Here is a 20755-nt window from a genome sequence, read left to right on the forward strand (position 1 = left end):
GGCTCAGAGCGGATATATTTCTCAGTTCCAGTTGCTGGAGATCAGCCGTGGGAAATGGCTATGGCGTTCATGTTCTTGTGGGCTTTCTCTGGCTGGCCAACAGAAAGCAGAATATTGGACAAGACAGGCTTTTGGACTGATCCAGTGGGATTCTTCGTATGCTCTTAAAGCAAACATAAAATTCCTTGTTTTCGTTTTAGAATTTTATCAAAATTAGGTTAAAATCTAAAGTAAGAAAATGTGTCTCTGACCCAGATAACTCCCAATCCCCAAAGGCAGCTTTGATAGAAAGCTCTTACGGATATGCCTCAAGTTGCAGGAAGCCAGATTTCGACTGGACATCAGGAGAAACTTCCTAACTGTTAGAGTCATACAACAATGGAACCAATTACCTAGAGAGGTAGTGGGCTCTCTGACGCTGGAGACATTCAAGAGGCAGCTGGACAGGCATCTGTCGGGAATGCTTTGATTTGGATTCCTGCATTGAGCAGGGGGGTTGGACTTGATGGCCTTATAGGCCCCTTCCAACTCTACTATTCTATGATTCTATGCGTAGCTGCCTCATCCTGAGTCAGGCTACTGGTCCATCCAGCTCAGAATTGCTGATTCCAACTGGCACCAGTTTTACAAGGTCTTGGACAGAGGTCCTGCCAAGTCCCGCCCTGTGAAAAGCTTTCTTAATTAGGGGAGTCACCTGGTGTACCAACTAAGGGAGAGGTAGGGAACCATGTCTTTACCTGCCCCTGCTGTCAGATATGATGTTAGGGCAGGTGGGCGTGGCTTGGGGAAAGCAGCCTGGCAGGCCAAATTAGGACCTCTGCTGGGCCTAGTTAGGGTCACAGACCAGAGGTCCCCCCCCCGCCTAACAAACAGTGATATTCAACTAACAGTTAGCCTAGTGCAAGGCTTAGTGCTAGTGCAGTGGGATTTACCCCCTCCTTTGCTGGTGCACACTGCACACCATCCCCAAATCTGCTCTGGAGAGTTGGTGGAAACCCCAGAACAGATTTAGGGGGCATGCGGTGGGAGGAGAGGGGGAGAACATACCACTGTGCAAGGAGAAGACCTTGCACGTAATGCTGCATTGAATAGAACCTTCAGTTGACTACGGCCGCAGCCCTACACACACTTAATCTGGGAGCCCTACCTAAATGTCGTGGGGCTTATTTCTGAGTAAACTTCCATAGGATGTTTCCCGGTGCCCATCCGCCTGCCTTTTCTCTTGAGACCAAATCCGCACATTCTGCCCAGAGGCAGAAAGCACGAGGCAAGTGGAGGCTCCTGCTCTGTCTCCTCAGTCTTGTCCCTCCTTATGTGCTTGGAAGGGGCAGGTGACGTGGCGGTGACAGCGGAGCAAGGAGGAGCAGCAGAGGCAAGAGACTGGAAGGGGGGAGTGACAGTGGCCCCCCTGCAAGGGTGTTGGTTTTCACAGGGGCCCAACAGCCTACCTCTGATGCCGGCCCTGCAGACAGTGGTGCATATATTGGAAGCCTTCGCTCAGGAAAGATGAGAGTTTTATTTATTGGCGTCCTTCTGGATGCAAGCACCAAGAACGTGCCTCCGTAGTGAAGCGGGGCATTGTATAACCACAGCTACCAGAGATGTTGGAGCGACTGCCTCCTTCTCCTGTAGCCATACAGTGTAGCATTTGTCTGCACTCAAGAGAAGCATCATTTTCTCCTCTCTCTCTCTCTCTCTCTCTCTCTCTCTCTCTCTCTCTCTGTGTGTAAACAATCCAGGAATAATTTTAACCCCTTCAGTGGTGAGCTCTTGATGGAGAGCAGCTTCTAAGACTGGCTTTGCTCTCCTAGTGACATCTGTTTTGACCTGTGCCTGGCCTTGCTTTGCTGCTGCAACTGTAACATCTATGCAATTAGATGAGTGGATTATGGTCACAGACCAATAAACGTTGATAAGCCCCTGGGGAACATCAGTGTAGTGCCCACGGCTTTCCTTTCTGACTGGAGAGCATATAGGGGCCAAAGGGAACAGATGTCAAAGTTGCAAGAGAGCAGGGATGTCCTATTCCAAGTGCAGGTAACTCTGGGTGGGAAAAGGACACTCTGTATCCAACTGTATTCATGCTTTGGAGGACAGATCTCATCACTGGCTTTGTAATAATTTCACAGGCTTCCTGTGTGCTTCTGGGCTCAGATCAAAAACACAGATTTTAACATCTGTCCTGTATCATGCATGCAGCTTGCTTTGGTGTCTGAAGAACTGCCTGCCTCCTTGCTTACTTGGGGATCATTGGTGAGGGCCTCACTAGAGGCTAAAGTGATGAAATTGAGGTTATCATACTTCGGGCACATCATGAGAAGACATGATTCACTAGAAAAGACAATAATGCTGGGAAAAACAGAAGGGAGTAGAAAAAGAGGAAGGCCAAACAAGAGATGGATTGATTCCATAAAGGAAACCACAGAGCTGAACTTACAAGATCTGAACAGGGTGGTTTATAACAGATGCTACTGGAGGTCACTGATTCATAGGGTCGCCATAAGTCGAAATCGACTTGAAGGCACGTAACAACAACCACCACCACCTGCTGAAGTTAGGCAGGTGATAACCAGGGACTGATAAACTGAGCCATCTCAGTAGCTACTCCCCAGAGCTCTGTGCCTGGTTCCATGTAGCGATGCCTTCTGGGAACAGCAGGTGTTGTAGTTTTACTCTGATGATGATGATGATGATGATGCACTGCCTTCAAGTCGATCCCGACTTACAGCAACCCCATGAATAGGATTTTCATGGTAAGCGGTATTCAGAGGCGGTTTACCATTGCTTTCCTCTGAGGCTGAGAGGCAGGACTGGCCCAACGTCACCCAGTGAGCTTCATGGCTGTGTGGGGATTCGAACCCTGGTCTCCCAGGTCGTAGTCCAGCACCTTAACCACTACACCACACTGGCTCTCTGAAGGCTCTTCTAATTGCTTTGTTGTTCTTCTGTTCAATGTTTTGGAATGATTATTTTATTGTTATTGATATGTTTGAAAGGAGCGGATAGGAAGCTGCTTTATACAGAGTAGTATAAATGTACTTTACACAGAGTAGTATACATGGTAGCCGGGGTCAATGGGAGACGGGAGTCCAAAACGTCTCAGGGGCACCAGGCTAGTAGAGTGTCCGTTGATTCGGACAGATATGCGACTAACAAATAAAATTTATTATTATTATTATTATTATTATTATTATTATTATTATTATTATTAAGTGGCCTACAGTAACTGGCAGCAGTTGTCCACAGTTTCTGGTAGTAGCCATTCCCAGCTCTGCCTGAAGATTTCAGGGATCATGCAAAGCACATGCTTCACCCCTGTACTGTGTAAGCTGCCTTGAAAATGCCCTCCTAAAAGGCATGGGGTAAAAGCATTTTTCAAAATAAACCAACGTTTTCCCTTCTGCACTAGTTGCCCTGTGAAGGGTGGGATTGCCCCGGGTTTGCTAGATGGAACACTGGACTGCACCTGTCGATATGCGGGTGCTACTCTGTGAGGGCGGCGCAACCATTCCAGCTACAAGCCAGGAGTGAAGGACCATTTGCCAGGTGTGCCCTTGGGGTCTGAAATGGGCTCATCTTTCCCCTCTTCCTCCGTCTCTTCCCTCACGCCCGTCAAGGAATAAGAGTTTTGTAAAGTGAAGCGTTATGTGCAGAAAGTGGTTAGAGAGATATTGTTTTCTCCCCCGCTCATGATGCTCGGACAAGGGTGGGAAAACCTGTGGCCCTCCAGAGATTGCTGGACTCCAGTGCCCATAACCTTTGACCTGCTGGCTGGGGCTGATGGGAACTGGAGTTCAGCAACATCCGGAGGGCCACAGGTGCTGGAGCTTGGGATTGGTCACCCCGTGAGATTTACCGGCAGGAGACCCGGGACTGACAAAAGGAAGCACTTAACCCAGAATTAACTTTTGGGATTCGCTGCTGCAATATGAGTTGGTGTAGCCATTGGCTTAGACAGCTTTGAAAAGGAACCGTGGAAATTCATGGCAGACGGGCCCCAGCAGCGGTTGTTAGCTAAGTGGAGCTGCAAGGCAAGGGAGGGGTGGAATTCAGGAGAGTCCTGTGGAGTGGGGGGGCTGCTCTAGCTTTAGATTTTAAAGGGGTGGGTCCAGCCTCCCTAGCTATGATTTATTTGTGTTAACAAGAAACAGTAGGAATATTTAGAAAATCAACTTTCAGTTTATTTTGTGTGGCTCTGTGATATATGTGTGGGTGCATGGGTAGGCGGGCACGCACACATTTGTATGTTGTTTCCCCCAGCATCGGCTGCCTGAGGTGGTTGCCTCACTGTGCCTAATAGTAGGGCTGGCAAGGTCCTGGGCTTCTCTTTGGAGCATTTTGCTGGCCACTGTGGAAAAGAGGATGGTGGGACTTCATGCTGATGACCTCGCCGGGATGATCTTATGGGAACCCACAAGTGGAATGGGCTACCTTGGCTTAGCAAAGCATTTTCCTGTTGCCAGATTCTTCTCCCCCCCCCAAACACACACACACGCACCCCTTTTGCTCTGGTAGTAACCAAACTGACTCGCTTGGCCTTTCCTTGCAAGGCTATTTGGAGGGCAATAGTTAAACTCAGGGGCCCATTTGAGGTGCGTCAACTACTCAAATCGAGCTTCTCTCTGCCTCCCTCCAGCACAAGTAAGACGATGGCCAGAGACAGATTGTCTGGGCCGCTCCCCCTCCCAGCCGCATGCTGGAGTAGAAAGGGGGGGGAGAGGAAAGCAGGGTGGCAGTGGCGGCGGCGGCATGATTTCCGAGGCGCTCCGTCGCGGATCCCTGGGGGTCCTTGGCCAAGCTGTGGGAAGGGGATGAGGAAGGGTCAGGGAGGGGACACCCAGGGCCGGCTCCAGGTTTTTGGCGGGCTTTTGGACAAGATGTCCCCAGAGCTTGGAAAAGTTACTTTTTTAAACTACATCTCCCATCAGCCCCAGCCAGCACCATGCTGGCTGGGGCTGATGGGAGTTGTAGTTCAAAAAAGTAACTTTTCCAAGCTCTGTCCCCCACGGACCCTCCCTTCTTCCATGTCTTCCCCTCCTCTCCGTTGCTGCCATTGTTGCCAGCTGCTGCCGCTCCTCTGCCCCATCATTGCTAACACCTGCCAGGGAATAAGCAGGGAGCGGTGGCAGCTTCTCCCCCCCCCACAAGGGCCAGTGGGCAAGCAGGTTGCATTGGGGAAGAGGAGGGGCCTCTGCTGGGGGGGGTTGAACCCTCGGCAGGTGCCCAACCATGCCGACCTTTGGTGCCATCCCTGGAGGGTGCTGTGTGTGTGTTGCTAGCTGGTGATGTGGAAAGTGACTCCTGGAGGGCAAAGGCTCTGTCTTGGCCCCTTTTTTGAGCCTGAAACCCAATATTTCGGGATAACCTCTCCATCCCCAGCTTCCTACTGTTTGCACCCGTGACACCGCTGTCCTAAAGGTAGTCGCAGGGTGTATTGGTGGTGTGGATGGACGGAGGGAGGAGAAGATGGCATTTGTGTAGGGGGGGGCGGGTGTTGCAGGCGGTCTGCAAACCCTTTAAACTGTTCAGTGTTCCTTTGGTTCACATGGTTCATGGTGCCAGCTGTTCCTTTCTCTCCTCCCCTGCCCTCCCTCGCAGGTCCTGTTTGCTGAGCTGGGAGCTCCTGTGCAAAATTGCTTTTCAAAAGAGCCACTTTCTGCTTAATTAAACAATGAGCCGCCCCCAGCCCCCCTACACATCTGTAAAGCTCCTTCTGCAGGCTCTTTATCCCACAAACTGCTCCATTCTGAACTCCTTTCACTTGTAAATCTCCCTTGCCAATCCTCTCACTGGCCGCATCCCACCCCACTCCGTTCCCTTTTCAAGTGAAGCTGAGAGGTTTGTTGACACTGTGGTGGGGAGTAGCAGCTTCAGGCTAGAGCAGTTTGGGGTAATGGTATCTTGTGTTTCTTGCTGTGGTGGGGAGGACCTGAAGCGATGGCCACATGTGGGCTGTCGCAGAGCTGGGGCCGGACAGAACAGCCAACTGGAGGAGAGCATCCGAAAACCGCTCCAGAAAACGTTTCTCTCCCCGCCTCCCCCCAATTTGCCCAGACCTGTTGGGATCTTAGATTTGATCTGAGTTCAAAGTGGGCTCACGGCCATAAACGAAGCGGTAGGAAGTAACCCATAAATAAATTTTGCACGAATCGTTAAAACAGGGGATCGCAAACTGTGGTCCACGGACCACCAGTGGTCTGCAAGCTTCATTCAGGTGGTCCACGGCATGTCTGTGGATTTGTGGTTGAAGACGGGAGACGGCACGTCCATCGCATTAAATGTCCATATTGATTTTCGTTGTATTTTATTGTTTCTTTTATTTCCTATATTGTATTTGACTGTATTATAATTTGAATTTTATGGAATGCAAATTGTAATATTATATAAGAAATCAAAAAAGCAATCCAAATACAATTGGAAGTCATACAGCATCTAGCATAGCTCATTACAATTGCTATAACAGGCAGATAAGTCATGAAGTGATCCACCAAGACCCTCTCTAATTTTCAAGTGGTCCATGAGGAGAAAAATGTTTGAGAACCACTGATATAAAAAAACAACACAGTGACTTATTAGTAAACTAAAGACCAAACTGTTCAATAAAGCAATGAATGTAGTTCAATATAAGCACGTCATAATTCAAAAATAGAAATCCTTTTAAAATGGGGGCTCTAATATGTAGCTAATTTAGATTAATCAACCAAAATATTAGATTAATCAACTAAAATATTTTGATCAGTTTAAAAAAGGGCCTTCCAACTAGACAGCATTTTTTTAAAGAGATTTTTTTAGACTTAAGTAAGTACTTACAAATCTGCACAGCAGTTTCTGTCTGAGAAGAGGCATTCCTCCTCCTCTCTCATGTATCCAGAAAGCAATGCCTCTTCTGACATGGTGTCTGCTGTGACTAAAACCAAAGAGAGATTATTTTTTCCACTTTGAAACCCATTGTTCTGTTTTTCTTTATGCAGATTTAATGATAGATTGTATGCAGGCTTAATTACATGATTTATTTTTAAAACTCATATGATTGATCCATTAAGATTTCTTTAATCGAGTGACAGTCCTATTTAAAATATTCTAGAGCCTGCATCCACCACCAGATCAGATAGAGAGAAAGGTGCTCCGCGTGCTTTTTAGAGATCCTGTCTAAAGAGCTGACAGGATACATTGGCTGTGCTCACTCCTGCCATCTGGCCCTTGGAGGAGTGGCTAACCGTTTTGCTGTCCAAGGCTGATGGGAATCGTAGTCCAAAACATCTGGAGGGCCCAGGTTGGGGGAAGCTGGTTTAGAGTATTTTTTTATTTATTTAACAGGATTCCTATATCACTTAATCATCCACAACCTTTAAGAGGTTTACACTGAGTGTTGGACTAGGACTGGGACAAATCGGGTTCAAATTCCCACTTGGCCATGAAGCTCACTGGGTCACTATCTCTCAGTCTAACCTACCTCACAAGGCTGTAAGGGGGGCGGGAAATCTCATGGGAAGTAAAGCTGAATTCTGTGACCTGTTTGGGCAAAACATGGAACCAATTACCTAGAGAGGTAGTGGGCTCTCCGACACTGGAGGCATTCAAGAGGCAGCTGGACAGCCATCTGTCGGGAATGCTTTGATTTGGATTTCTGCATTGAGCAGGGGGTTGGACTTGATGGCCTTATAGGCCCCTTCCAACCCTACTATTCTATGATTCCATGAAAATTCCTGCATAATGATGCTTCTGCTAGTCATATGCAAAAAGCAAAGGACTGATCCCCACTCCTGTCTCCCAGATGTTCTGCTCCTACCCACCTCCTGAGAACTATCTGTTCTTCCTCCCTAACCAGGCCTTTCCTACATACCTATATACTTTCACAAATATTTTAGCCTTAAGGACTAGAAACTTGGGGATGGGGTGGGAACAAAACCTGGACCTTTCAGGATATCAAAATCTGCAGCTGGTGTCAGTTTCTTAGAAATCCACATCCTTGTTGATGTTATTGCACACTCAGTGGGCATGGTACCTTGCAGTCTACAAGGGAGTTGTCCCAAGGGATTGACATCTTAAAGTGCAAAGGGTATTAGCCTTGGGTTATTAAAAATTCTTTTGACTGGCATCATGTGTTGCTGTTTATCCTTGCCCTTTGAAGTAGGCCCTGTTCCCATTTTAAAGAACAGGGAATGGAGTCTGGGAGAGCCGCCCCTGACCAAGGCGAGTTTATGATTTGGGTTCCAATCCTCCACTTAAAATCAAACAGGCCAACCGCCGAAGCACACCACTGAATTTATTATCTGGATCTGGTGGTATTGGGTGGGGGCTGAAGAAGGTGGCTGTGCTGGATGGCCGCAAAACCTTTGCCTTTGAGCGAGTCCTTTGGGTGACCTTTGCACCTGCGCTTGAGGGCTTTGGTGGGGTTGGGAAAAGAAAGAGAGGCAGATATGGAGCGCATCATGTCTCGGAGGACTGGTCTAATTACCATAACTTACATATATTGTTTCTATGAGTGTGACAGATGCCAAACGCCAGTTGCGGGTGGTGGCAGAAGCCATGGTGAATACAGGCAGCATACAGTGTGCTCAGAGTCTCTGGATTCTACCTTCTTCCTGCTCTTGAATTCCCATTCATTTCAGGGAGGATCGAATGGGAGATCCCGGCTGGGGGCTACCCTCTGCCTCTTAGTTCCCCCCCACCTCAATTCTCCAGATTCCCAGGTTGAATCTCAGGCATCTCCAGCTGTAAAAGGATCAGACAGCAGATGATGGGAAGCGCCCCTCTGCCTGAGACTCTGGAGGGCTGCTGCCGGTCAGAGCAGACAGTGTTGGGCTCGGCATACAAATTGGTTGGCCCAGTGGTGCCACTAGAGGAAAGGGCTGTAACTCAGCAGTAGAGCATCTTCTTTGCATGATCCCAGGTTCAATCCTCACAATATTGAATTAGGTGGACCAATAGGTCTGGTTCATTGTAAGCCAGTGTCCTCGGTTCCTCTGACTCTGGGGCAGAAATCCAGAGCCCCCCTCAGCAGAAACCCCAAATGCAGCAGACGCTGCTTCCCACATTTTAAATACACATTGCCTTCTAAAAAGGTGGCTCCCTGTGAGACCATTTTAAGTCCAGAATCTAAAATTACCGAACTGCACCACTGGTCTGACCAGCTTCCTATGTCTTTCTGCCCCCCTCAGCAGCTGTCTACCAACCATCTGTGGGTTTTGGAGGGTGGGTGAGGGTGGAGTCAAAATGTGAAGGAGACCTGGATTATCCTGAGAGTGACCCTTTTGGTGATGCTCCTGGCTAAACCTGTCTTCTCTCACCGCTCTGCATTCAGCTGTGTGGGCAAGTTGCTTGGCTTGCAGAGTGGTGGGTTGGGGGGAGGCCTCCTTGGCTTCCTCTCCTCCCTGCCCCCCCCTGGCATTTGAAGAATAAGTCATCTATCAGTCAAAGGAGGGGTTACAAATGCTCTTCCCATCGATGCAAAGGGGAATAAAGGAAGAGGCTTCGCGAAGCAGGCTGGGGGGGGGAGCGCTTTGTCATGACTATGGGCCAGTGGCTGAGAATGTAGGCGGGGTGGCGCTTGGCCAGAGTTAGTGACCTCAGCAAATTGGCGCTTGGCCGTGGTCAGTATGATAAATGATCTCATTCTTGGGGGTGGGGGGGAAGGGAGGGTAGTGTCAAAGAGACAACAGTACCCCACAGGGAGGGGGGTCCGAGTGGTGGCTGAAGCGTAGACGCAGCCAGCTCCTTAGTGACCAGCTTGGTGTACATCTTCCTTCGAGTGTCTTTTTCCCCTTCCATTTTGAGGTGCCACATCTTCTGTGTTTTTATGCCTGAAGTGTCTCACCTGCCGTCACCACCCTCTCAAGTTCTACCTCCAAAACGAGATGGATCCATCAAGTACCAAAACAGTGCCTGAAAGTTTGGTTGCGTGTCGGTGTCTCCCCAGTGGGCAGCCAAAGTCGGAGCCAGGCTGGCCATGAGCACAGCTGCAAGGGTCTTGATGTCCTTGGAGCTGGCGGTTGTGGTTGAGCGTTATTATTTGCTCAAAGGCAAAGGGGAACTTGACCCGTCAGCCCTCTCCCTCTGCCCCATCATTTTGGGGAAGCCACGCCCAGGTGGGGTTTCAAAAGAACAATTAGGAATTTAATGGAAACCGTTTCTCCCTTCCAGTGCTGCTCTTTGAGCCTCTGGAAACCAAAGGTTTAAGGAGCAGTGCAGGACTGCTTGCGCAGTGCTTTCAACCAGCCCTGCGTTGCGCTTTGAAGTCCCAACTGTCGGGGCTTCAAAGAGCAGCATTGCCTGATGTCACTATGAGAACAGGATGCTGGGCAAGATGTGCTCAGAGAGGGTCACAGTCTGCCTGACTTCTGGTTTCTTTATATTCCCTCACCTCCCTCTGCTAAACAGCCAACAGCATTCTGCGAGCTCACATGTTCACCTAAGGGGTGTGTGTGTGTTTTCAAATTTCATTTTACTTTAATTTTCCTACTTCTGCATTTCTTAGGGTGCCCCCTGAGTACATTGAAGACATCTCCTTCATGATGGATGGCCCTGTTTTGCTTTCAGACTGATACCACCTGAATTTGCTGTTGGAAAGAATGAGCCTGCATACTAGTGGCAAACTCATTCTCTGAGTGTGAATCGTTATTTAGCCAAAATGGCACCACCTCCACCCAAGAGGGTTTGTATTAGCAGGCTTGGGAGAGCCCCAAGGTTTGCAAAAGTGCAACAGATATATAGGGGGACAACCCTGCCCTGCTTTTCCCCAAACAAGAACTGAGTATGCTGAGTGAGGCTGCGTACACACCATCCATTTAAAGCACATATCCACCCACCCCCAAGAATCCTGGGATCTTTTGTTTCTCAAGGGTGCTGGAAATTGTAGCTCTGTGAGAGGTAAACTACAATTCCCAGGTTTCTTTTGTGGTGTGTGCTTTCAATGGATGGTGTGTAGTCTGAATTTTTTGGGGGGGGGCGTGGGGACAGAAAATCGGGGTGGATGGAATGAAGCATCTGGGGTCCTGAACAGAGAGCACCCTATGCTGCAACATCTTGTTGCAGATCCCATTTGTTTTAAACATAGCAATTATAAAAATACCGTTATAGAATCTGGCTGCATGACTTTAAAAACAAAGGTTGTGTAAATACGAAGGCCCCAAGACATTCCATTTTGGCAGCTTGTCACCTTCTTAAAATCCTTTTAACAAATTATTTTTCTCTCTTCTTCTGTTAACGTCTTACCTTTTTCAGTAGGAAATGAACTGATGTTATCGCCATCTAAAAGAAATTGTTTTGGGCTGCTCTGTTGAATTGATCTATGAAAAGAAAAACAACCTGCCACCCATTTCTTCTCTCTTTCTCTCCCCCCCACAATTCCCTCAACACACAATGCACATCTTTCCCGTCACTCTCCCAAAGAGAAAGATAAAAGGACAGCTTTTGATAAGGCATACGGTAAAGACAAAGGGATGTTGCTGGCTTTTCCAAAGATGAAAGACAAGATAGGCAAAGTAGTTTGAGCAACTGAAGTACTGTAGGCTTAGAAGGGTTTGCTTGCTTGAGATCCGTGGTCGATTGGGATCCACTGGTAGATCCTTGGGTGATTTGCAGCAGATCAGCAAAGGTCTCTGACTCCCAGTTGTCTCACAATACTTACTACTGTTAGGGGGCTGTGATGGGCAGAGTGAGGACTGTCAAGACAAAAGTCTCATTCAACGCTTGTTACATGCAGTACAAATGCTTATAGCCAGAAACTGGAACTATCTGGAGGAAATTAGCAAAGAGTCCTGGTGCAGACAGGTGTGGTTTTTCCTAATTATGGGGGGAAATCACATGCCAAATGTGGCTGAGCAGGGGACAAACTGAAAAAGAAATTTTCTGAAGTGTCTGGCAAAGCTTTATTTTGAATATAAATAGTGTTAATAATATCCAAACTCTTCCAGCCAGGTATGCCAGGATTTGGAAACCTTGATATTCCTTAAATAAGATTGGAAACTGTAGATGGAGTCTTGGACTATATACATAAGAGCATAAGAGCCTGCTGGATCAGGCCAAAGGGGGCCCATCTAGTCCAGCATCCTGTTCTCACAGTAGCCAGGCAGATGCCTCAATGGGAAACCCAAAAGCAGGACCCGAGCGCAAGAGCACTGCGGTTTCCAGCAACTGGTATTCAGAAGCACACTGCCTCTAACCATGGAGGGCCAGTAGTGCCATGGTGGCTAGTAGCCATTGATTAGCCTTATCCTCCATGACTTTGTCTAATCCGCTTTTAAAGCCATCCAAGTTGGTAGTCATACCCCTTGTAAGAACCTGTACAGTAACAAAAAGAAAGAATTGCGTTAATTGTGGCAACATTCTGTCGCTCATCCCCTCGGTACATCAATTGCAAATAATTGTTGTGTTTTCTTTCCTTATCCCTTTTCTCTGTTTTCCATGCTAGTGCGTTTTTCCAGCCCCTTTTTTGATTTGTGTATGCATTTATCTCTTTTTTGCCTTTTTTTCTTGGATATAAGTCTGTAGCTATGTTTATATTGACATTGAATAAAGCAAGATTACAAACAATAACAATATCAACAAACCAAGAGCTCCCACCAGTTAGAATGCTGCTGAAAAAGAATGCTTGGGGGAGCGGGGCCAGGAGGCGGACTTTTGTGTGGAAGGACTTATGATCTTGGTTCTGATACTGGTCACAAATTCCTGGGCTGAACATGTACTTGGAGGCACCCCATTCCTTAATGCTGAGTGTATGCTCAACTGCCTAAGCCATTGTTTTGTGCTTCAGGGTGGACCTCGGGGTTCTAATTAAAACAAACAAAGTAGATCCCACAAGCCTGAATCAAAAGCCACCCACCTGTTAGATCCCACATTATTCATCATGCGCAGGATGGAAGGTGAATGGACATCATCCCTATACAGGCATACCCGGCTTTAACATACGCAATGGGACCGGAGCGTGTATGTAAAGTGAAAATGTACTTAAAGTGAAGCAATTATCTATGCATGTACTGCACCGCAATCGCCACTAGAAGGCAGCGGCGTCATGCTATTAAGTGTCCATAATTGCGAAGCACGCGTACGTTAAGCGGGGTATGGCGGAGTATGAAGCATGTACGTTATAGCGAGGTGGCGTTAAGTGAAGCGACGTTAAGCGGGGTATGCCTGTATGCAGTCCAAAACCATAGGGCCAGAACAGTGTGTCCCAGTGACAGCTCATGTTTGGAAATCCCAGTCACTGTTTTTTCCTCCTTTTAGAGGAGAAATAGCGGTTGGGACAATAGATGCTTTACCCTTTCCACACCCGCCTCTTCCCTCCCCACTGCTGCAATTTCTACTCCCACCCAGGCTAGGGATGTGTATGTGGGGATGTTGTAAGGTGAGATCCAAGATGGTGGAGGTGCCAGTGCCAACAGTTAAGAAGACGAGCAACGAGATAGTAACAACCTGCTCATTTGGGGCAATTTTGCATGGAGTGGCTTCTGTTCACCGGTAGAATGACAATATACCTACACTCACGCTCCATGGTTGAAGCCTTTATCTGGGTAGGCCAGAGTATCAGTGGTGCTGTCTCCTGTGAGCAGGAAATGTTATTTGGGCGCTGCTGCTAAAACACAATCCCACTGAAGCCTCTCCTTTCCCTTGCCTCCCCCCCCCACTTTTTTGCAGGGGACATTCGAAACTTGCTGGTGTGGATTAAAGAGAACCTGTTGAAAGAGAGGCCAGAACTGTTTGTGCAAGGCGACTCTGTGTGAGTAACCGTGATTGCCCCAATATTGTTCTGTTTTGGATATCTCTGTTAAAGCGACAGCCAAACACAAGAAGAGCCTGTGGAATTGGGCCAGTGGCCCACCAAGTCCAGCATCCTGTTCTCACAGTGGCCAACCAGATGCCCTAGTGGGACGCTCACAAACAGGACCCGAGCAAAAGTGCACTCGCCCCACCCCCATGGCTTCCAGCAACTGGTATTCAGAAGCATACTGCCTCCGACAGTGGCTAGCAGCCATTGATAGCCTTCTCCTCCATGAACTTGTCTAATCCTTTTAAAGCCATTCCAGTTGGTGCCACCACTGCCTCTTGTGGCCTTGAGATGTAGCATTGCAGCCTTAACTCCCTTCATAAAGCCATCTAAACCAATGGCCATTGCTACCAAATCCTGTGGCAATGAGTTCTAGAAGTCCCTTCTGCATCGTGTGTACATTGTCTGCCCTAAATGTGTTGCCATGGAATTTCTCTGGGTAGCCCTCCTGCCCCCCACAAGTTCGAGTATGATCTCTCTTTCTCTCTCTCCACCTTTTATATAATTTTATGAACCTCCGTCAGCCACCCTCACCCCCCGCTTTGGTGGAATGTGGCTCTCTTATGTCTTCAGCGTTTGCCTTGCTAACGCACACACTGCTTGCCTGCCTGTGACGAAAGTGGCTTCTCCTCTGAGAAGTGCTGACTCGCAGAGCCTTCTTGGAAATTCTCCTTCCCTTTTCACCCTCCAGGAGTACAGAGCCCTCCTCTGCGGCGAGGTGGGGGTTGGTGCATGTTTAACATTCGTCACTGTTCTGTGATGAGCTGAAGCATGCGCCAGGTCCCCTGGCAGCAGCAGCGGCAACCGCAGGTCTCCGACAGCAATCAAAAGAGGGGGAATCCCTCTGCCTCTCATCCAAGGCTTGGGAGTTGATCCTGGCGGTTTGCAGCCATTAGCAGAGTGGCTGCAATTGCTTGCTTTAGCCTCGTCGACCTGTCCTCATGCTCAATTTGCAGGGCACAGATTTCAATTACGGGATTGAGCTATATTGTACTGAGAAGCTGATGGTGGCCCACAGCCACCTTGGGAGAGATATGCCTCTCTGCTTCTGAGATCTGCATTCTCTCTTCCTCCTAAGCTTTCAGTGCCTTAACTTCCAAAAGGGCACTGCTCATCCGTTTTGCACTTTCTTCCATTTATTTTTAAAATCCAAAACACATTTTGTAGATCTTGGCTTACTTTGTTTGCCAAGTATTTTGCCAAAATAGTATGTGAGAATAGGAGGGATTATATTGCAGGGGAATGGAAAGTGCTGTTCTGGTCACCCCATCTCAAAAAGGCTGCTGTAGAGCTAGCAGAAGACCACCAAAATGATCAATGGGCTGGAGCACCTTTTCTGTGAGGAAATTTGTAAAGCACTTAGGAAAAAAAAGATTAAGGTTGTGGGTGTTAGATTCTGTCTTTTGTGCTGGAATTTAGTGGTTGTAAGCTGCTTTGGGAGCCAATCTTGTCAGAAAAAGGGGGTATAAATAAGTCATTTGTTGAGTCATTTGTTGAATTTGGAAAATTATATATATTTAGCACAGAGTATAGCAGGTACAGCACAGTGGGGAGGAGAGCCTGTCTGGGAGTCCAGAGTCTGTGAGTTCAAATCCCCGCTCGTGTCTCCTGGGTATAAAGGGCCAGCTAAAGATCACCCCCACAGTGAGTGGCTTAGGACCTGAGATCCGGAAACTTTAAAAATTAAGGAGTTCCCAATTTTTCCGTTGCCATTTTCTGCATCAAGTTTCAAATTCTGCTCAAAACTGCTTGCATTTTGGCAGAAGCCAGAGACATTCAGTCAGCAGTCATTCTTCCTTGCCTCTGCCCCCAAGAATTGGCAGGCGTCCCTCTGAAATTTGGAGTTCCTCATCGAGCAAAATTATTTCCATTATATCTGGGAAGAGGAGGAATGCATGAAGCCAAGGAGCAACTGCCACAATGAGAGCAAAATCAGGGTTAAATGATGGGAGACGCTTGGCAGGGATACATGTGAAAAGGATCTTGAATTACTTGCTATTATTTTAATTGACGGCTGTTAGCCATCTTGAAGTCATTCTGCAGAAACACAGGACAAACATTTGTTTTTAAATAATAAGTAATTGCAATCAGTCAAAAGGCGAGCATGTATCTGCAACATGATGCAGCTGCTAAAAAGGTGAGTGTGATCTTAGGCTGCACTGATAGAGCCGTCGCCCCCAAGCCCCAAGCAGTTATAGATCCACCTTAGCCCTCACTGGGTCACGCCACATCTGGCTGTGTCCCATTCTGGACTGCACACTTTCAGAAGGATGTAGACACTCATCCTTTCAGGTGTTCAGAAGACTGCAGCAAGGATAGGGTTGTATTCAACTTAAGTCCTACTCAGAGTAGGCCCAGTGAAATGAATAAACCTAAGTTAATCATGGTCATTAATTTCAGTGGGTCCTCTCTGAGTAGGACCAGCATACCCAAGCAGTATAGAAAACAAGTCCTACAAGGAAAGGAGAAGACTTAGGAGGGACATGATGGCATTCTTCCAGCACCAGAGGTGGTGTTGTACAGAAGAGGGTAAAGACTAGATCTAATGGGCTTAAGTTAGTGGTTTCCAAACTTTTCCCCCCACCAACCACTTGAAATTTGCTGAGGGTATTTGAGGACCACTTAATGATTTTCTGCCTGTTATAGCAATTGTCATGCACTGTGCTAGATGCTGTGTATTTTGAAGCAAGATTAAACTTCTTAATTCTAGCCTCCCATTAGCTCCACTCCTTTCAAGTGCCCTCCATCACTTCTAGTCTGTCCTACTCACCTTCCGATGGAGCAGTTGCAGTGCCTGCTGTTCACAGCTGCTTGGGCCCACTGCTTTTGATAGACCTGCTGTGGACCACCCGAAATGAAGCTTGCATACCACTGGGGATCCATAGACCACAATTTGGGAACTCCTGGTTTAAGTTACAGGAGGATAGATCTGGTTGGACATTAGGAGAAGCTTCTTAGTAGTACATGCCCTGGTCTCCTCTCGCCTAGACTACTGTAATGCGCTCTACGTGGGGCTACCCTTGAAAACAGTCCGGAAGTTGCAACTGGTACAGAATGCGGCGGCGCACCTGATTAAAAGCAACCGCCGGCGAGATCACATCACTCCAGTGCTGAAGGAGTTGCACTGGTTACCAGTTGCTTCCCAGGCCCAATTCAAGGTGTTGGTTTTGACCTTTAAATCCCTACACGGTTTCGGCCCAGTCTATCTGAAGGAGTGCCTCCAGCATCATCAGCAATGCCGCCCAACAAGATCAGCCTCAAAAGACCTTCTCCCCATCCCACCAGTTAAAACAGCCAAACTGGTGAGGACTAGGGAGAGGGTTTTTTCAATTGTGGCCACCCTGTGTAACTCCCTACCAGATGACCTCCGTCATGCCCCCTCTATGATGGGCTTCCGCCGGGCCTTAAAAACCTGGCTCTTCAGGCAGGCTTTTGGGGTGGGTTAGGTTTTATTATTCTGGTTTGGGATTTTAAATGTTTTAATGTATTTGGATGTTTTATTTTGTACGTCGCCCAGAGTGGCGTGATAACCAGCCAGATGGGCGACTAATAAATTCAATAAATAAGCAAACAAATAAATAAATAAATAAAGTAGTTCAACAACATAACTAATGTCCTAGAGAGTTGGTTGGGTTCTCCCTTACTAGTCGTTCTCAAGAAGAGGGTGGATCGTTGTCTGGGATGGCCTGGCTCTGGCTCTCCTGCGTGAAGCAGGGGTTGGTCTTAGCCTATAAGGCCCCCTCTGTCGTTACGATTCTGTGCACTCGGAACCTTCTTCCCTGTTCTGTTAGCAACTTGTTCGTTTTGTTGCAGGCGACCAGGAATCTTGGTGCTGATCAATGATGCAGACTGGGAGTTGATGGTTTGTACAGCTTATGCCATTTTGTGTCTTGTTATTTGAAATTCTCTTGCTGATCATAGTTTGAGGGACTGTCTCCCTCTGAGCATCAGGGAGGGAAGAAATGGTACAAAGCCAGCTGGATGCTGGGTGGTGGTTGTTATTATTATTATTAATATTATTATTACATTTATATCCAGCCTTTCTTCCCAGTAGGAGCCCAGGGCAGCAAACAAAAACACTAAAAGCACTATAAAACACCTTAAAAACAGACATTAAAATATATTAAAACAAAACATCTTTAAAAACATCATTTTTTTTAAAAAAAAGCTTTAAAAACAACTTTAAAAGCAATTCCAACACAGACGCGGATAGTGGAGAAAGATGGAAAATTTTGCTAATTTTTATCTGTGTACTATCGAACATTTATGTTGTTTAATGTATACCACTTAGAGATTTGTTTTGATTTACGTGCTCTGAAGTAATATTATAAACAAATACCCACCTTCTTCAGCCTGGTACCCTCATGTCCTGGCTGGGGCTGTTGGGAGTTTATTTATTTATTTATTTATTACATTTGTATACTGCCCCACAGCCAAAGCTCTCTGTGCGGTTTACAACAATTAAAACATTAAAGACAGATGTAGTCCAAAATGACTAGAGGGCACCAGGTTGGAGAAGAATGGTAAATGCTAAAGTCTGGATTCTGGGGGGGGGCTTTGGGTAAGAAAGTGGGTTCCACTATCTATCTGAATGGGTCCACCTGCTCTTTGCCATGGTCTCTGTACTGACAAGCTTTTAGTTGAGATGTTGGGGCTGGGTATTTGTTTAACTAGGGACAGGTCACCTATGGTCCTCTAGATCAGCCTTTCTCAATCTTTGGGTCCCCAGATCTTGCTGGACTACAGTTCCCATAACTCCTGACCATTGACCATGCAGGATGGGACTGATAGGAGTTGCAGTCCAGCAACATTTGAGGACCCAAAGGTTAGGAAAGGCTGCTCTAGGTGTTGCTAGTCTCCAATCAACATAGCCAACGAACAGAGATGATGAGAGCTAGAGACCACTAACATCTGGAGGACCACAGATTCCCCACCCCTGGTTTAAACAAATACCCAGCCCAGTATCTCAACAACAACTCCTGACCATTGACCATGCAGGATGGGACTGATAGGAGTTGCAGTCCAGCAACATTTGAGGACCCAAAGGTTAGGAAAGGCTGCTCTAGGTGTTGCTAGTCTCCAATCAACATAGCCAACGAACAGAGATGATGAGAGCTAGAGACCACTAACATCTGGAGGACCACAGATTCCCCACCCCTGGTTTAAACAAATACCCAGCCCAGTATCTCAACAACAAGCAGGTAAAACCTGTTTTGCCTGAATTTCTGCCTCTTGCTGGCTGCTGTTGAAGTTTTGGAGTCATAGTGAGATGTTTCTTTTTTAGTGTTTTGTTTTGCATAGAGATCAGATATAAATAAAATATTTTGTGGGCTTCCTGGAGGAAGCATCTGCCTGGGCAACCGTGCAAAGCAGGATGTTGGGCTTGATAGTCTGATTTGGCTACATAAGGAGCGGCAGCTGAAGAACTGAGATTGGGGCCTGTAGCCCTCCAGATGTTGCCAGATTCCAGCTCCCACCAGGTAGGCTGCCGGGGCTGGAGTCCAACCACATCTGAAAGGCCACAGGTCCCCACCTGTAATACAGAGCAAATGATACTGAAATGATGTTTATTTTGCTTTCTTTTTCTGCCTTCAGGGGGAGCTGGACTATCAACTCCAAGAGCAAGATAATGTGGTTTTCATCTCCACCTTACATGGTGGTTAGACTGCTGGGGAAACAAAAAAGAATGTTGATGGGGGGGGGAGATGGGGTGTGAATTCTTGGCCCAGAAATGACATTCCTCTCTGCCATCACCCATGATGTGTCAAATCAGATCTGGTTTCTTATTAGCTCCTTTTCTTAACGAAGGCTGCCCTTTGGATGCTCTGCTCCTCCCACCCTCTGGTTTGGCTTTCGCCTCTTTTGTCCAGGACGGGGATTGAAATAATTTCTGCATTTGGTAGTTCTCTTCTTTACTCTGGGAGGCGCATGCCGTTGAACAAATGGCTGAAAATGAGCTGCTTTGCACGTGGAATGACTGCAGCTGAGCTCAAGAGGAGGGCTGGGCTGATCTGGCTGCGACTGTCGCACTCGTTTGTTGCCTTCCCCCTGGCAGCGGGGAAAGGACTGCGATCTAAGAGGGGATATACCTCTCCCCCTGATCCAAGCTTTGGACCAGGTTGCAGCTGTTTACAGTCACTGGGCTGGTGGGGGCGAGGGGGGGAGAGACCGCGGTTGTCTGCCTCGGTGGCATCAGCCGATCTGCACTTGATTTATCAGGCATGGATTTCGATTATCAGGCTGAATTGAACTCTTTGGGGGGAAAGTTGCGACTTTGAATTTTGTGAGAACCCTCTTGCCTGCTTTAAAAAACCAATAAAAAACTTCTAGAGGCGCTGCTTGATTCTGTACTTCTGCTGTGTGCGTGAGAGAGAGATGAATTTTCCTTTTTCAGTTGTCTGATCTGAGCTGTTCTGTTGCAAAGTATTTTGCAGAACCAGTTACAGTGGATTGGGGGGAATTGCATCCAGGGAACAGAATGCTTCATTTGAAGCTGGGAGTTCTGGATTCAGGTTCTGCCTCAGCCATGGACTTCTCTGGGTGGCCTTGAGCAAGTTGCTCCCTATGTTAATTTCTGTTCCACATGTCTAAAATAGGATTTGTACTGATCCGCTCTGCTGGATGGTTGTGATAATAAACAATAAAAATGGTAAAAAAATGGTTCTGACAGTGACCAAGAGCTATAGGAGGAACTGGTAACAGAGCCTGTAACATGTTGTGATTTGCATTGTGCAGGTCAATATGGCTATTTTAATTCTCGGCTGGGGATCCCCTCTGATCTACAGTGTGCTCTCAGATGGTCCTTCCTATCATGCTGAAAACAGAAGGGAAGACACTTGAGAGAGCCAGAGGTTTCTTCTGAACTTTCTGTCACTGCTAAAGAGGCAAGCCACTTTTCCATTCCAAACAGAAAAGCTGCTTGCTTTTTCAGCAATTCAAACAACATGGATAGAACTTTGAAGAAGGTCCAAGCTGTGCCATGACTCTGGT

At 47.3% G+C, this 20755-nt stretch overlaps 1 protein-coding gene across 2 annotated transcripts in view; it reads left to right on the forward strand.

The window, feature by feature from the left end:
* Window positions 1-20442, forward strand: part of URM1 (ubiquitin related modifier 1) — a 34933-nt gene extending 14491 nt beyond the window's left edge. The window contains exons 3-5 of one of the 2 annotated variants that reach the window (XM_061603779.1): window positions 13636-13717; window positions 17579-17627; window positions 19361-20431. In XM_061603779.1, coding sequence (XP_061459763.1) covers window positions 13636-13717; window positions 17579-17627; window positions 19361-19429 — 200 coding nt within the window. In that variant the 3' untranslated portion in view covers window positions 19430-20431. Of the gene's footprint in view, window positions 1-13635; window positions 13718-17578; window positions 17628-19360 lie in introns of both variants that reach the window. The other variant, XM_061603778.1, reaches the window with a different exon arrangement.
* The last annotated feature ends 313 nt before the right edge of the window (window positions 20443-20755 follow it).

The sequence above is a fragment of the Rhineura floridana genome, chromosome 20 (assembly GCF_030035675.1).
Source record: "Rhineura floridana isolate rRhiFlo1 chromosome 20, rRhiFlo1.hap2, whole genome shotgun sequence".
NCBI lineage: Eukaryota > Metazoa > Chordata > Lepidosauria > Squamata > Rhineuridae > Rhineura > Rhineura floridana.